General features: G+C 39.1%; 1 protein-coding gene across 1 annotated transcript; it reads right to left on the minus strand.

Annotated features, from left to right (window-relative positions):
• Window positions 1-539: 539 nt before the first annotated feature.
• On the minus strand, window positions 540-17,962 carry LOC109855106 (putative aminopeptidase W07G4.4). The gene is made up of 8 exons (XM_020428961.1): window positions 17,326-17,962; window positions 12,960-13,241; window positions 9,910-10,018; window positions 5,626-5,776; window positions 3,798-4,147; window positions 3,282-3,560; window positions 2,574-2,813; window positions 540-2,487 (listed from the first exon to the last, which is right to left on the minus strand). The coding sequence occupies exons 1-8, from the start codon at window positions 17,340-17,342 to the stop codon at window positions 2,317-2,319; spliced, it is 1,599 nt and encodes a 532-aa protein (XP_020284550.1). The 5' UTR covers window positions 17,343-17,962; the 3' UTR covers window positions 540-2,316.
• Between the last annotated feature and the right edge of the window lie 611 nt (window positions 17,963-18,573).

Raw genomic sequence — 18,573 nt, forward strand, 5'->3', positions numbered from 1 at the left:
ATCGTCAAGCGTGGTTTCGCTCATCGATTTTGCCTCACAATAGTAAAATAAAATTGGCCAATATTTATTGAATTTTGTAAAGTAAAAAATATTAGGAATTTCTGCAAATTATAGTTTGTAGTTAATTGTTTGTAGATAATTTACATTGATATTGACAAATGATTTATTTTTATGTAACTTTAATTTTAAAACAATTGAAAAAACAGGTTTATTTATATGCTTATAATTAATACACTAATTTATCTATGAGAATTTTTTAAGTAGAAATATTTGTCTATATTTACTGATGATAAAATATACAAAATTATTTCCTTCATAACTGCTTCTCGATAACAAGAACCATGTACTAATCCAACAATGTACCAACCGTAGATACATCACTGGCTCTACAAATGTGTCAGGTATCTCATATATCTGCGGACATCATTAGGTGTTTGTTCGATAATCGATAATCTCGCATCTTCGAAACAATCTTATATGCTTTCCAGAGACAAATCAGAATAATATGAATATTTTCCGTAAAAAAAGAAAACAAACAATGTTTACGTAGAATATATTTTATTTGTACAAATGTGTATATAAAAAAAACACAGTTATACAAAATATATCGAACAAAACAGTAGTAAAAAGTACTTTAAATCGATAGCGAGATTTGTTGCGCAGAAAATGGATTCTCATAAATTCTCGCACATCGCACGAATATCTCATGATTTAACGTATTGTCAGGCGCGCGGGTTCAATTCGTTTCTTTGGACATTCGGTTGACGCATGGCGCCCTGGTACATCGCTTCTGAATTAGGTGGACAAGATTGGCACAGCGGTACGGACTGGGCGGGCGGACAGAATTGCGTCTGACGTTGCTCGCAGGATCTTCTGTCCGAACCGGCGGAACACTTGGCAATCGGTGGTGACATTACGCAAGGATCGCAAGTAACTTCACAAGGCGGGCAGGGTAATATACAGACGGGTTTGCAGTCGAGGTCGCAGGCATATCGCATCTCGTAAGGAACGTCGTTTCGCAGCGTGAGGCACTTTCCCTGAATTAGATAGCAGTAGGACATAGCCAGGACGGGACTGCCGCAGTAGGAAAGCTGGGGTAGATGTCCGTACAAATCGATGTGTGTGTACTTCAAGGGGATACAACTACAGAGTCCGTGCTGTAATCGATATGAGACAGATTTAGAAGGAGAAGAGACAAGGAGGAGAGAACAAATGAAGGAAAGAAGTGGCGGGAAGAGGGAGGAGAAAGAGTAAACGAAAGAGCAAGAGGCGGATAAATGAGTCTTTAAACGTCATTGTAACGGAAAGGGTTTTTAATCTGCCATTAACGCTCACTCGCGGTTCCTACGTAAAGTCGATCACCCATAAAGGATTTATCGCACTTAATTGGAGGGAATCGAGCGAATAATGAGCGCAACTCTCGAGTGATAGATGCGATATATAGCTGCTGATGTTTTTATGTATATTTTATGTATAAGATAAGAAGCACCTATCTATATATCTGACACACAATAAATCGAAGTGTGCGACGGTTTAATATCGTAAGCATCTAGAGTAGATAGCAGTGAGTTCTTGTAATAGCGATATCGATTTTCGGAGCATGTGCCATTTTACGCGAATCGCTTTTTTCTCTCTCTCTCTCTTCCTCTCTCTACGTGTGACTAATAAGTGATTCGGATGAAAGTAGAGAACGAATTGAGCGAACAGTTTCGAAAATAACGAAAGAGTTGCGTGCGTGGCGAGAAAGACGGCTGCGTCAATGATATGTATAGTAATATTTTTTTATTTCAGGACTGTTACCAGTATTAAGAAGAAAGATCGGAAGTAAAGAAAAAGAGTTTCTGGTCCCCGCTTTTTTATATTTGGCAAACGGTATAAAGTGAAGCTTTGTATTATTAGTAACATTATAATATAAAAAGTATTACACTTTCTGTGTGTTATTGTCTCACAAGAAAGCCACGCCTGCAAGATTGTTTTATTTACTATGTCCTGCCAATATTTTATATTCAACGTAATCCTAATATCTGTACACGTCCCTGCACCAAATACCTCTGTGTAATTGTTTGCGCTGATGGTAAATCCTAGCGATACAGCTTACGGAAACTCTGAGAGTAAAGGATTTACGGAGAATTAATCATGCACTTTCGGTTAATGTCCGAAGTTCTTCGCGCAAGTTACGTAGATGTACCGATTTACTTAAGCACATATTATGAAAAACATATTGGAATGAAAATATTGTAATATAACCATATAAGGAATAAAAATATGTAATATTATATAACCATATGTAATATTGTATAACCATATTGCATATGGTTAAAGATTAGCATCGAGCTTTTTAATCTCGTTGGTATCTATTTTATCAAAAAGAAACGTTTTGGCCAATGCTACAATTGGCGAGCCGGTTGGTTGTTCGGGAAGATCACCGGCACTTCCGGCTATATCCAGATGAGAATACTTGAGAGGCTGCTTTGATTCAGTGCCGTGCTAAAAGTCACACATCGATAAAGAATTTGTATAGAAAATCATATGAAATGTTCAAGGAAAATCAGTGACAATTAAAGACGGGATACCTTGTCCAATCCGGACGCTTTAATTAAGAAGGCGGCTGGTCCTTGATGACCCCGCGGAGTTTTGACGCTAGGTTGATTTAACGCCTGAACAATATCGTCACCTTCCGCACGTGCCGCATGTGTCGCGAAGTCCTCTCTGCGTATTTGCGAGATTTCGAACGGGTCGCCCATAACTTCGCCGGAAGCTTGAAGTTTTTGCGCGTTGCTGGCTAGTCGCGCCACCGCGTTATCCATCACAATCTAAATGTAAAAAAATAAAAAACAACACGCACATAATTACGTACAAATGTTTCTTTTTATTGAGATGTGTGCATACGAGAAAGCTCTAATAATAAAGTGTTGTACTGCGCGCACAAACGTAAATTCGGACCGATATGACGCTAGACGCGTGGAAACTGCGCAGTAGTGCATCTAGGTCAACAACGACCGTGTCCAATTAAGCCCTTTTCTCGATGAATCAACAAATACGTAATCGTTTGTGTCTATACGCATTGATGCCACTTCGGACCTTCCTCTCTCTAGCTTTGTTATTGCTAACGTGTAATGACGATACAAGCAAGATTACGCGCTTTATTATTGCGAAACACGCGTTATTTTTCTCAACAAACAGAATTTTCAAGTCGTCACACTCGCTGTCATATAATTTGCACTAAACTGCCAGTAAAAAGTATAATAAATATAAAATATTTTAAAATCTCTTATACTCACGGAATATCCTACACCTGCAGTTAACAACGCGTGACCTGTTAGCGTAGCCACCGTGAAGAGATGCGGGTTCACGGAACGCAAAGCCATTTCTTTGATATGATAGAGAGCGTCGGCCATGGCCATCCTACCCTCGGCGTCTGTGTTACCCACGCGCACTCTCGCACCGGATTTCGCCGTGATTACCTCATCGGAGACGTAAGAATTCTCGCCTACGCTGTTTCTCACAACGCACAAAGCGACGACCACTTTTATCGTAGGCGGTTGCAACAAATTTACCACCTGCCACAGATAAGTTCGCGAAATTGTTTGCAAACGTTTCTCAAAGTTGTGGCATTTAATTGTGAAATTTTAAACGTGCTGACTTTGCACACGCGCTTGCAAGGAATAGAATTAACGATTTGTCAAGGATCTGGGGAAACTTATCAAAATGCAATTAGTAATAGAGCCAAAGCGAAACGTGCGTCTCATGACGGCACGTGTAACAACCACACGCAATGACGTTATATATTACGGCACCTGCATGAATCCGGCGCAGGCGGCCGCGCCGCATTTGTCCCTCGACATGCCAGCCATAACGCCTTGGCACTTGATGTCGACGCCACCGGTGTCGTAAGTGACGCCCTTACCCACAAGCATGATCGTCTCCAGGATGCAAGAGGTGGGCGGCTCGTAGGTCAAGAATATTATCCTGCCAGCGTGGCGCGATATAACCGAAGCGGCGCGATTTACGCTCGCGAACAACGGATATTCCCGGAGCAGCGTGTCCTGATCGGATACCACTTGCATCGTGATATTCGATCCGCAAAACAGCTGCGCCAGATATTCCTCCACCCTTGGGGGTGCCATTCTTTCCGGGTCCGCGCCTCCTGATATAACACAGAACAAAAGCGAGGTTAACATGAATACGGAAGTGTGTGAGACTAGAAAACTAGAGATAAACTCTAGCTGCAAAATGTGTTGAAAAAAAAAAAAAAAACAATTCAGCTGTGAGAAAAGTAAAGTTTCTTATCAAGATTTAATTTTTTTTTTTTATAGAAAAAGAATATTGCTAATCATCAGTATCCTGTTATACTTCTGTGTAAATGTGTTGCGTGTGTTCTAGCAACAGTAATTAAGTATTCCTCAATCGTTTTATGTATTATAAATTATTCTGATTAATATGTGTGAAATATTTGCTTTTTGCTTGCACGTGTTTGTTGTGTTGTGCACACTGAATAGTGAAATATTGAGTTCTTTTTTTCTTTCCACAAAGAGCGTTTCATCCAATTATTTTTCAAGCAAAAATGTACGGCATTTTCCATCAGCCGCGCAACTGCAATTATTTTTACCGCTTGACAAGCCTCGCCGCAAGGCTGTTATTTAATAATTCGCTCTTTGTCGTCGTTGTTTGATCGAAAAGTATAATGAATAAGCATCGGTGCAAAAACTACCATCGAATATTGCAATTAATGTTCAGCAAACAGTAATACATCGCGGCAAAATAAAATTAACGAACCTCGTAATACGCAGTATAAAAGATGCGTTATCGTGTTTCGAACAAACAGTCGCGCAATATGTTTATTTGATGTTTGCAGTGAGGCATCGAAAACAAAAAAATAATAATAATTCGCGCTTTGCTTATTATTTATACTTTACTCAGACCTACATGCAAATGATTCAGATACCGAGCTCGCGATGCACCGGCCAGGTCATTCGGAGTTTACTTTACGAAATTGCATTATCCACTTTACTCGTTTTGCCAGCGTGCAAGCAAGCGTATGGTCTATATCGAGGATAACTGTGGCGGGAATGAAAGTTTATATATAGAAAGACATAGGTGTACGCTCGCGCGAGATTCTCGCGGAAGAGAGTGTTATCGATAAAGGATACGTTCTTGAAACCGCAACGTCGTGCGCGCGCGTGCGCGCGCGAGAAGCCTCGTGGGAAGAGCAATTATTAGGTAACTACCGTCGGGAACAAAAGCTTTCGTTGCTTTACTCTCTTTTGAAAGGTGGCGTAACATGGAAAAATGAACACTTAAATTCTCTCTAAATCGCCGGCTACTTAAACTTTAAACTCGATAATTCCCGAAAGCTATTTCAACTGAACTTGAAGCACCGGAACGTAAGAAGAGTGTTGTGCTCGATTTAACCGGGAGCCAAAAGACTTTTCTCGGACAAGTCAGTGGCCGCGGGCGATTTTCCCCTTCGAAGCTTATTTCTTGCCACGAAAAAGCGGAAACTCGCAACGGAAAACCCCCGGCTTTTTCCCTGATCTATCATCTTCCTTCTTGCAAAGAAAACTTTCTTCGCTCACTCGATAAAATAAGACGTGTGTATTCGCTCGGGATGGCACGGGGACTTACCAATGTCCCTTGCGACGTATCTGCCATACTCGAGTGCCGAGGCAAGTCTCACGATACCCTGAAGCTTCTTACTGCAAATCGGACTCCAAACTCCAAGTTGATGCGGGTACTGACTGTAGCGATCCAGACGTGCCTCCCGCACCTCCAGGGGCTGTGTGAAATTACCGTTGGTATTGGAAATTATTATTTGTTAAAGAGAACGCGATACGAATTGTACGAGAAACAAGACGGTGTTTTTCAGGAAAGATAAACTATTTTATATTATAAAAATTTTAAACTTTTCTTGAGAAAAGATGAAATTAAGGTTCAACTGAGTTTTAATTAAAGACTGTACTTGTAAATTTTTATAATACGCTCGACATTAATTTTTATGAAAGCTCTTACTGTTTCGCCATTAAAGCAACCACTATGCTGTTTTGGTTTTAATCTCTAAGGTGTTTTTCGACCGAAGAAAATGGTTATGCTGAAGAGTATGCATACTAAAGGAAAAAAAAAACGTTATCTCGATCGAAATGAAAGATACGCGATACTGCGATGACGACCTAGATAAAGTACGCATAAACTTTTATTTTTATATTATGATTTTAACTTTGAAATATATGGTATTGTAGGTTTTTACGTGTATTATCCCTCCCTGTGCGCGCAAAAGAAGAACGCGAGTTTATTTGCCCAAAGAAAATGTTGGGTATGATAATCTTCTTATCGGATGAGTTCATAGATAAGTCCGAGGCTTATGGCTCTTATGGACTTACGTATAAACCCGCTGAAAGATTTTCTGGCCGATTTATACATCCCGCAAGAACGACGAAAGCGAGAGAATAGCCGTCTTTACTTTAAATCGCTATATTTCACGGCGCATCTCTTTTTTTAACGTTTTAAAATTTAGTTTTAAATTATTTGACTGCGATAGAAATTCGAGAGAAATTTCACCAGAATATTACCATAGTATTTTACACATAGTTCGGCAATATAACCGGAGTTAATTCTTTTTACGCGGTTACCTCTTGAATTTTTTCCCGCAGACGAGCGCTCGCGACCTGTGACACGTGTTCTCATCTGCGATGAGCGCGACGTTTTACGTTGTCACCGGCGCGCGTGTTCGTACGGCCCGCGAGCGGAGCAAAAAAGAATTGAAAAAGTCGGTGGAAACTGCGAGGAAAGAGAGAAAGAGAGAAAGAGAGAGAGAGAGAGAAAGGCATCGACGCGACGTTCACGACGTTCCGATTACGCGGCGCAGAAATTCCGAGGGCGCTTCCTGGTATTTGGAAAACGATGCCCCGTATTTGCGTCGAGCGGAAGGAACGAGACGCAAGAGAGAGACGAAAAGAGGGTCAGAAGAGGAGAGAGGTTAACAAGAAAGAAGCATACGAGCTTTCTCTCTCGGCGCCGACAACGCTCCGGTGCCGCAGGGGCTAAGCGGTCGGCGAGGCGACGGAGACGAAGAGAAGCCGAGTATTTCGCTAATTAGGTCGCCTCGCCGGCCGCCAGGATTCAGGAACGCCAAGCATTCGCTACTCTTGATAGGGGCAGAGCACTCGGTTCGCTTTACCCGCGCGTCTCTGTCCAACTCTGCTATACACACATCCCGCCACCGCCCACAAACAAGCCTCCGTCTTTCGCGACCGAGTATTCCTCCCTCGGTGGTTCGAACTTAGAATTTTGGTTCTTGAACTTAGAAGACAAGAATTCCCGTTATGTGCGCCGTCAACGAGTTACGGGAACGTCCGCTATAGAACGTAAGACTTTCGGCGCGTAGATACATGTATAGATACGTTGAAGATGATAAACAAATGTGTATGTAGTAAAAATAATTTGACTTTGTGATTCAAAAGAGGGTGGGATTAATATTGACGTAATAAAGTTAACGCAACGCAAATAGCACGATTTTTTTACGGCTTCGCAGAAATGAAATTAATTGTACAATTTAAATTAATTTGTTCGGTGAAACTTGAAATTCTATATATGATATTTATTGTTCCGAATGATAAGTAACGAGAGAGAATGTGTGCCGACGGTATTATTAAAATAATTAATATACGCATGTTTGTGATAATAAGATCAAATAGGTCATACCGCGACCTGTATGATCTCATTATCGTGTGCGTATATCTTTTCTTCCGTTACTTCTCAGAATAATAAATATCATATACGTGTAGAATTTCAAATTTTAAATATGAATATGCGGTGTGTGTTCTCCTCACTCCAAAACTTGAATTTCGTTGTAACATCGAATTACCAATAAATCGAAGTAATACATAATTAAAAGTCATGTTTTTACACAATAATACAACAATTTACAAATTTACATTCACTCATTTATCGTGAAAATTAATTATGAACTGTTTTTCTTTTTATATCTAAAAAATACACGTATTGTATATTACAATCTGTAGCAATTTGTATTAAAAAAATTAGGATTTTCAACAAATTGCGGATCTAATAGGTGAAGCCACAGCTGATAAGCTGGTCAGAGATGCTCTACGTAAGATTTATCTGAGATTTAATTATGTAATTTATATATGTTTCGGAGTCTTTCTACGTTTGCAAATAAATCCTTCCGCGAAACGTTGCATCTACGTAAATGACGCGGGAGTCGCTCGGTAAAGCGATTACTACAAGATCCATTCGCACAAATTCATCTACGTGTGTACTCGCGCAAAGTTAACTTCCGGATTTGGGAGTTTGCATAATAACGCGGATACCACCGTCCGGCCATAATTAAGCGGCGCTGAGGTTAATGAACAATGAAGTTTGCAGTCGAGTTGCGCAAGCCGATACTCTCCGGGCCGTAAGACGCGCACTTATCCATCAAGCGCAGCCCGGACGTTTCCGGATGCTGTCGGTGGCAGATGTTGTTTGATGACCGTGTCTGACCGCGCTCTCTCTTCCGTCGCCGATATCTGTCATCGGATTGGTCATTTATTCAAGATTCCGGTGAACGAGCTCATTTTGAAATCGAAACGCGTTCAAGAAAAATGAGCTTTCGAAAGCTGCGCGAATTACCCGAGTTGGAAACTCGCCGTCGCCGTCGCCGAGCGAATAATGTCACTAAAGTGCCACCAGCAAATTCGTTCCGGCTTAATCAACCGGGGATAACGGCTTGATCGTAACGATGCACGGATTAGATGCACGGATGCGTGTATTAATCGCGTAGCTTGCGGAACATGCACGTTTGCAAATTACCCTCTCGTATCCCAACTCGGCTTTCTCGTAATTGTTAAATAATGAATATCCCGTGCGGGCGAAGGTTCGGGACGAGAGTAATTAGGCGGACACGCTCGCGAACAGAGTCTTATTGGGATATGATCGGACATTGATGGAGCGGAATTAATTGCGGCGTTTTCCGTTAAAATATCGAGGTCCGATTTAAGTTCAATCGTGTCGCATTATGCACCGCGATGGATGTCATTAGTTATGGATTAAGATCGCGATGTGATTTAGATACGGCACAAATGGATTTACTACGGTTGGTATGGTAAAGCAACTTGCGGAGGAACCAATCAGACCGCAGCGCACCAAACTCGGCCGAAACACGGAGGTGAATTCCTTCTAGATACAGCTCTACAGGCTTCCTATTCTCTCCCGAACGTGCAGGTGCGCACAAAGCTATGTTTGTATCTGTTTGATTGGTTTAAACGGCTCTCGTGTAACCACAACTGTACCAACTATCTGTGAAATGCCTTAACCGGATATATTGCCGCAATCGAGTATCGTTCGCTCATCGACTCTTTCCAGTTTCAACTCCGGTGATTCTTTTTTTTTTTTTTTCAATTTCTCTTTGTTTTTCTTTTACATCTATCTTATCGATAAAGTCATTAAAAACATGTCGAATCGACTTTTTCACGTCGATGCGACCCTTGGAAATTTACGACTGTTATTGTTAATCGAATCAAATTCAGTTCGGTAATCGAAGTCTTTTGCCCATATACGGCGAAATAATATTTCCGATAACTCCTTTGACAAAACTAACTAAATAACTAAGTTATTCGAAGTCGATTTTGCGCCGTATAAATTTTCACGTTACGTTTCTTACGCTGTGATTTTCACTCGTATATGTATATGTATATGTATATATTTAGGAAATTATTTATAATATTTATAATATAAGTATTTATAATATAAGTATATGTATATATTTAGGGAATTATTTCTAATATTTCAATCTTTCTCTCCCACAAACATATGTACACAGAACGACTTTAAAATACGACATAATATCTACTTGTTATAATATTATTTCAACGCGTTAATATTATGATGAATAATTCACTGTGCGAAACTCACCACGTAGAGTGCTTCCAAGGCGCCAAGAAGCGTGACCAGCTCAACGTTTTCGAAACGTTCATCCGACAGTAACACCAATAAAGGACATTTTACGCCGGCCTTTAATGCCCTGATAGAAAGTGCAGAAAGTCATAAAGTCAGTCGTGTAAATTAATACAATTCGAAGCATATTGCAATAAGTATTTAATAAAATAGCAAAATATATGTAAGCTTGAAAAGTCACATTATATACTTAAAGTTACTAAAAGTCACAAATGTACTTAAAGTTTCTTATGCTAATCTCTTTATATGGTCTTAAACATTAATTTGCTTGCCGAGAAGAAAAAAGAATAGCGATGAGAGAGAATAAAAACAAAAGTTTCTCGTGTTTGACACAACAAGAATTGGACGAAGAAATGCCAATCCAAGAATCTCGCGAAGGATCAGAAGATACCCAAGAGACGAGATTCGGAGATATATAGAAAGGCATTGACGTGGACTCGAGGGGAATCTGATTGTAATTACGGTGCTGACATATTGTCAGTTGGCGTGATCGTCAGGATCTGCTGGCAACATAAGTCACCTCGCAGCGGTACTACATCCCGGGGGACGAACATCTATGCAAAAAAAAGAAGAGAAATGAGACTTCTTCGGGAAATAGATGTGCGATTCTTATTGACTGTTTCGTAACACGAATGGCTGCTTCTGTTTCCTTTTGTGTCCAATTTTCGTCTCGTCAGATGTAATATAACCATGGCTGTGTAAGCGACCCGAGGGTCGCTCGCTCTTCTCGTATTGAATCACGCTTGACTCGTATTTGTCTATTTTTATTGATTGGAATTTATCAAACTCGGAACCAACGAATTATTAATTCTATCCCTCGAAGCACTGCTATTCTTGTTTAAACTTCATCTTCGACGTATTCCCGATATGCGTATGCGACTAGGGAATTTCAAGAAAACTCGTCGTTTCATCGCTATTCTCGATTCCATTCTCGATTCGACCGAGAGTACTTCTGATTTGAGTTTGGTATTAATATCGTGCGGACTCACGCGTGCGCCATTATTATTCCGAAATTTCGAAAGGATTACAAATACCGCATTATCGTGCGAGATATACGCGACGCGCCACGTATTACAGCAATTTTATCCGCAGAAAGCATCGACACTAATTAAAATGCGAACGATAATATTTGTAAACCAACCGCCTTTCTCTGGAGTATAGCAGCACACGACAAAATTTCGCGCGGAAAATTTCCAATTCTAAGCAAATTGTACTTTTAAATTATGCAAAATCGAGTTGGCAGTTTGTTGCGCTCGGCAAAAATTACGCTGCATCGCAAATAATTACGCAAATCTATAAACAAAACAAAAAAAAAGTTGAATTTTTCACAGTGTATTTATTTCTTTAAAAAAAAACTCCGTTCTTGAAAACTTCTTTCTTTCTTTCTTATATTTACTTCATTGTTTTGCAAAAGTTTTAATTAATTATTTATTTTTTGTGTTTTTTTTTTACTTCGTCGTTTGATATTTATTCTAAATATTAGTATTTAGAATAAGAACAGACGACGCAAATATTTTATTATATTTGCGTCGTCTGTTTCTAGTCCAACGTAGCAACACGACCTTATATTTACTTTAATTACTTTAGCTTTATTGTCACCAGCTAATATTGCGCACTGACAATTTACTGATTATGTTCGAGAAAACACTTTCTCCTCATTGCAAAATGCAGCGTTTCAATGACACGTTAGGATATACCTATAATCTCTACTTTTTTTCACTGACGTATTACGTTGTTCGCGTCACTGTCGCGTTGACAGAGTTGTTACATGTGCGAAAAAAACAACAGTTTCGGGCTAAACGGACAGGAATTTCATTTTTCAATCGAATTTCGAGACAGACAGTCGGTATGGCTCACGTGGAATTTCGTTCGCGCATCATTGAGTTTTCCCTATGTACCTATCGAGTACACAAAACGCGCTGACGCTCGTTCGGGATGACTAGTTTCGCTCATTCAAGCCGTCACGCTATCGCGATAGCAAGCGAATACTCGCACATCAGTGCGTCGACATACGGGCACGAAGATGTTCGAAACTGTAAACACGCAATCAAGAGCCTTTGATTAATTACTCCGCCAGTGATTTCGGAGTAAAGCGTTTTCGGTGAAAAACACAATTCTTTTTTTTTTCGACTGTACGCAAATATTGCCGACGCGAGGCATATAGCGTTACTTTCCGCACATACTATCGCCGAGTCCAAATGTATACGTACACAATGAAAAAAGAGAATTTACATACACACTGTAATTAAATCGAAATTGCTTGTGTGACATGTTCCTTAATCGAGAAATATTTTATATTATTATCTGCTATAACACGCGCGCACACACACATGTATTTACGCAAATCTATTGGCAAATAGTCAATAGATGTGTATTAAAAATGAAAGATCTCTTTGAAGATTAACAACAAGCAATTTTGAAGGCAATAGTGGTTTGAGTATAATAGTACCGCGCCATTGTGTGTGTGTGCCGTCCTTTCCTTTATCCTGATACAGTATTCTCATCTCGAAACGCGACAGATAACCAAGACTTATCCGGACAGCGCGCGTCGGCAACCGCAATTTAATTATATGTTGATCGGCATATAAAGCGCTTTATTAACGGATAATTACTGGTTCGTAATGACAATTATTCAGTAATTCCAGAGCCTTAAAACTCGCAAAAACAATTTGCAATGGGATTCTTAGCATAAGTAGAAAATTATTTAAAAAAAAATAGAAACATTTTTCAATTTACTGAATAAATAAAATTTTACCGCAAAATTATTCTCTTCTTCGCGTATATCTAGAAAATGTCATTTGAAACGATCGCTTGTTTTGTACTTATATTCTCATTTAGTGCGTTAAAAAATTGCATCTTAAAAAGCCGTGGGACGTGCCGATAACACATGTGTGTAAAATACATCCCTTATAGCCATGACGACGTTTTTGTTACTGCTTTTGTTATACGTAAAAAAAAAAGAACAAAGAGAAAGAAAAACGTGTGTGGATTATTCGCAAAGAGATTACCGTTTTATTCCCTTCACGGCGGCTTCCGCGTGGCTCCGCACGTCGTGATAATCCATGTTAAGCGGACCCGTTGGACTGTAAATGAGCCTTTTTGCGGGCAAATTAATGGGCAAAACCGCGCCGATCGTATCCAGTGCGGCATCGATTTGCGCCGCGTTGTACAGAACAGTTTTGAAGGGTTCCGGCTCGTCGGATCCAGGAGCACTTCCTGACACCAGGATAACGCCATCGTAATCGATGCTGCAGATATTCTCTTCGATTTTCAGCTGACACGGCAACCACCTGAAATGAATCATTATCCTTGCTATCCGGACACTCGTCGCTAATTGTCGGCGAATCCGATTAGACAAAAGCAAAATAATTACTCGTTAACGAGAACATTACGTCCATCCGAATCAGCATAATTGCAACGAAATTCAAGTCAGTAAAGAGAGAGAGAGAGAAAAAGAGAAAAACAGAGAGAGAGAGAGAGAGAGAGAGAGAGAGAGAGAGAGAGAGAGAGAAGAAAGAGAAAGAAACATCTGTGTCAAAAGAGAAAAATTAATTAAATGTGTGGTTATAGGTTCATACTTTGCGTAATCTTTTTATCTTTGATAAAATTGTAAATAAATTCGTCCAAATAAATTAAAATATGTACAGTACAATAATAAAATGTAAAATTTTCATATTTCTATTTTAATACGTGTGGTTTTTAAATGTATTATCTGCAAGAGAGACACTTTTGCAGTATTCGTGATGTAATGTTGAATCTTACTGCGGAAAAATTTATGTCCGTTTCTCCGTATATTGCAATTTCGTCACATTATTCTCGTCGGAGAATAGAATAAAAGAGAGTGGATTAGAGGAGAATATTCGTATTGAAAAAGAAGTATATAAAATCGCGACGTGGAACGTTTACTTGTACAATCGAAGAGCGAATTTCTAATTAAATATGTTTTGCGCTTCTGTGCTGTATATTTTAAAATAGAATAAAATGAGCACTAAATGCGCACGCAAAATGTTTATTTTTAATAGCCTTAAAACGATATTATTGGCATAAATAAATTCATTCTAACTCTAATCCTGTAAACCTCGGACATTAACGTTCGAGCAATTCTTGAAAATGAGAAAATCGTAGTAACTATTTAGTGAAAGAATTTCTAAACAAATAAAACAATATATCAAAACTAATGTTATTTTCTTAATATAGAATGTTGAATAAAAGTTTGTAAATTTTTACAGAAGTTTTGCAACGTTTTAATTAATAAAAAAATCGCATCAGACATAATTGTTCAGAATTTACAGAATATGTACCTAAAAAAAAAAAAAACGTTTACAAGAGTAGAGTTAAGAAAGACAATAGTTTATAAATTCATTTTAAGAAAAAGCAATATTTTCAACGTGCTTTTATTACTAGAAATGTCTGTATTCTACATGCAAGTAAGAAATTCCACATAAAGAAGTATATATATACAACATTGTGTGCAATAAAAAGACTGTGTTAGTATATATTTTAGCGTAATACCACAAAATTCTTTCTCATGGAGAGAAGAAAGCATAACAGCAGATGTACACATTTCCTCATAGGAAATGTGTTGCATGAGATGCAGGAAGATATTGAGGGTAATTTTAAAAATGGAGCATACTACAAAAACATATATTGCCTTCCTGCGATCGTCTAACGATAAATATTTTTTGAACTACTTCGAGTCACATCGATATTAACACGTCTCTCTCGTGCGCAAGATTATTGTGATTGTCAGAGTTCCACCAATCATAATCAACAATAAAAAAAATTAATTACTCGAGAATTTCAATATCAGAATCTGGAAAATAAATAACTTAATTAAAAAAGTGTTGCTCAACTTTTTGGTATATATTTTTCATCTCGACGGTAACAAAATCTCATAAAAATTATTACGTTTTTTGTCACTGTAGCAGGATTATATATTTTGTTCTGTCGTATTTATTAACAAAATTTTCCTTTCGCGAAATCAATTCGATCAGATCTGACTGATCACAATCCGGGCAATAAAATGTTGAAATTGAATGGAAGATAATAAATCTCAAGAGTCCACGTGATATCGCGTGCGCGCGAGCGCGCATAAATCGAACGCGGATCGATCGCGGACATAATCCAGAGAGACAATAATGCTCGCGGCGTGTATACATACATATATATGTGTATTATATATATATGTGTATTATATATTATATATATATATATATATATATATATATATATATATATCACGCGATGATAATGAAGCCTTTGTAGGGATCTACGGCTATTGCTGCTGCATCAGGTGTTTCGACGGGACTGCTTCGTGCGGTTTATGCTAATAATTTATCGCTATATGTTATCTATCGCGTCTGCCATACGTCGAAACTAACAATGGCTCGAAGAATGAAGAAGTCAGGATAAGACGAGAGCCAGCACGCTTCAGAAATTATAATGACTGATGTTTCGTGCGGCACGTGATATTTCGCGATGAATAATGTAATGCGCGCTTGCATCGTTGACACAATGTTATCGCTGATTTGATTTCGCGCAGTCGCGTTTCGATGTGACTTTTCAGAAACGTCATATAAAACGTGACCGGTCTCGCTAAGTGTCACGGTAACATCCTTGTTAGAATACACGTTACAGAATTCGGATGACATTCTCGTTATCGAGATATCGCGGATACACATGTTTTATCTTCCTGAATTGATCCGTTCAATAATTTATCCTGATAAATTCCTGATCCCGAAATTATTGTAAAATAAAAAATTTTGTAAAAAATTTCCAAACAGGAATTAACTTATTGAAACATTACGTTGAATTTTGTTGATTTTATTTTACTAGCACAACATAGGCGCGCGCTACGCGCACGCTATTGTTATTTTTATTTAGCGTGTTGTCAGTGAACACAACCTGCCACCGCGATGACGATAGTATATACTTCTTATAAACCATATAATACACATATGAGAAATGTCAGAAATAACGCATGAAAATCAAACTCAAAAAATAGTGAGAGAGAGAAATGAAAAACCAACACGTGACAGGGAAAAGGGTAAAAAAGAGAATATTATATATACAATATTATATGTAATATTCTATATCTATATATAATACACACACATACGCACATATGTATATATATATACATATATACCGTAATCACGTGACCAAAGTCAGTAACACCGCCGCGGTCGCGCGGCCGAAGTCAGTTACTCCACCGCAGTCGCGCGACCGAGGTCATTGACTCCGCCGCGGTCGCGCGTCCGAGGTCATTGACCCCGCCGCAGTCACGCGACCGAGGTCAGTGACCTTATGGTAGTATGTATATAATATATATAATATATAATATAAAGTAACATTATAAATATATAATAAATTATATGTATAATATATATTTAATATATTATTATTATTATTATTATTATTATTATTATTATTATTATTATATATTATAACATTATGACAGCTAGTACACGTACGACAGTATGACATGAATCGAGAAACGTCACCGAGACGTCCAATCGACGTCGCGGAAAAGAGGCAACAATCAAGATCGATAGAATTGATTCTGATTATTTGCACACGCTTTTTCTGGTAGGAACTTTAGTTTCTTTACAATAAATTATCCTTGTATATTCTGCGAACTTTGTGTAATCAATCAGCGATATGTTTCGAGCTGTAAGCTAATGACGGCAGAAACTTCGTAGTTTCGCAATAGTTGAGTACCACTGTCTCATTTAACAGTGCAAAACGTACTAGTCGTCGGCCCGAGGAAATTCATATCTCTCACGAGGTTTGCACGAATCCACAAACAAATTTGTTTCCGTCGCATTTTCAACGTGAACTACCTAATTATTCACCCACAATTTACAGCGGAATTTCAAATTACCCGGTAATTACAATGCGCTATTATAGGTGTGCGCACTTCGCAGCACTCTCACGACGACGATAGTAACCGACAAGAAGCATCGGGTGTTTTCGCGTTTTCAAAATGGAGAGGGAAAAAAAAACATAAGATAAATTTGATCGGAAACAAATGGTGAAATCGTTTGAATGTAATCGTCGCGAATGTACGATAATTCGTATCTTCTTCATTAAAACTCGCATCAAGTCATCAGTTAATATTTTACATTTTTTTTCTTTTGAAATATTATCTAACAAAAAATTTATTGCGTGTTATGTAAACTTTTTTTTTTTCTGCTACACAAAAAATCGTTTGTCGACGGTTATGATCGAACTATTCGCGAGATTGTAACTCTCTTGTGCATCAGTGTATCGTAGCACAGGTGAATCTTTTCAAAGGATCGGTTTTGTGGAAAGCGACCGTAGCGGCGCACGCCGGCTCACGGTTATATACGTACGAGTCTTCTGCGCATTTACCTCGATTCCACCGCCATGATGCGCCGCACCCACGTCGTCCCAGAGAAATTCCGTATGCGATAACGAAAAGAGAGACACGTAAAACGTATTATTCAAGCCCGCTCTCGTATAGCAAACGCCAAATCCGCACGCGCTCTAAAAACCGGCAGCAAAAATAGACACGCAGAGCGCAGCTGTTCCGTATGTTCCACGCGATCTTGCCGGCGTTAGTGGCGTTACTGTCAAAATGGAGAAGAGAGCCGCCTTGTGGCTTCTAATCGAACGTCGCGAAAAAGCGAAGAGCGCAGGATCAAAGTCGCATTCGCGGCACGCTTCAAACCTTTGAACCGGTAATGCAACACGGTACAGAAGTTGGGGCGAGAGGCGGCTTCGAGAAACGATGCAAGAGAAAGAGAGAGAGAGAAAGAGAAAAAGAGAAAAAAAAAAAGAAAAAGAGAGGGAAGAGAGAGAGAAAGAGAGGAGAGAAACGTAGAGTAAGAGAAAAAGAACAGAAGCGATAAGAGCGGAAACTTTGTATTGTTATCGCCCGGTGTGCGCCACTCCCGCTGGCGATATTATCATTTCTCGAAGAGATTTGCGAGCGACCGGCTCGGAAACGCGCGCGGTACTAAAAGCCGCCTGTGTTTTCGCGAATAAAACCAACCCGAGAACTCGGCTGCACACTACCACACGGAGCGCATATTCGAGAATATTCTGTGTGCGTGACGTTACCACACTATTTTAAGTCGTTGCAACGTTGCCGGTGTTCATGTTACCTGAACACTGAATCACCTGGAAACTTGAATTTCCAGTCTCGAGGAGAAGCCGTATATCGAGGGTATAGATTTACATACGCGTGAACCACGTATATATTTAAACGAGATCACTTTGCCACGTTTGATTTTATTAGTTTTCACTTGACACGATTATTTTACACTTGAGTTAAAATTGTGCTCGGTTCGATTGACATCGCGCGCGCGCGCGAGTCACAATAGCTAACAACAGAAACCTTGAGCGAAGAGTCACAATCAGCGGTTATCGCGTTTATTACTTGCGTATTCGATTACAGCGGTTTAATCGAGGAAACGGATTTATCTTTATGCGTTTAAGCGCGTTTAGTTTCATCGAATATCGTGTATATATCACACACAAACCAGACGTCATTGGTCAAGAGATATATACTTCAGACATATATAAGTCTGTATATATTTGTGATATTAACGTGTAACACTATATTGAGAAAAACAGAACGCGATGGAAGAAAATAAA

This window comes from Pseudomyrmex gracilis, unplaced genomic scaffold (assembly GCF_002006095.1).
Source record: "Pseudomyrmex gracilis isolate BER0280 unplaced genomic scaffold, ASM200609v1 scaffold_81, whole genome shotgun sequence".
Taxonomy (NCBI): domain Eukaryota; kingdom Metazoa; phylum Arthropoda; class Insecta; order Hymenoptera; family Formicidae; genus Pseudomyrmex; species Pseudomyrmex gracilis.

Excerpts from the sequence above, each read along its gene's own strand:
- LOC109855106 (XM_020428961.1), bottom strand. Across the intron at positions 4,148-5,625 it reads ATACGTCGCAAGGGACATTG|GAGGCGCGGACCCGGAAAGA; the intron begins GTAAGTCCCCGT and ends GTGTTATATCAG. Across the intron at positions 3,561-3,797 it reads CCTGCGCCGGATTCATGCAG|GTGGTAAATTTGTTGCAACC; the intron begins GTGCCGTAATAT and ends TATCTGTGGCAG.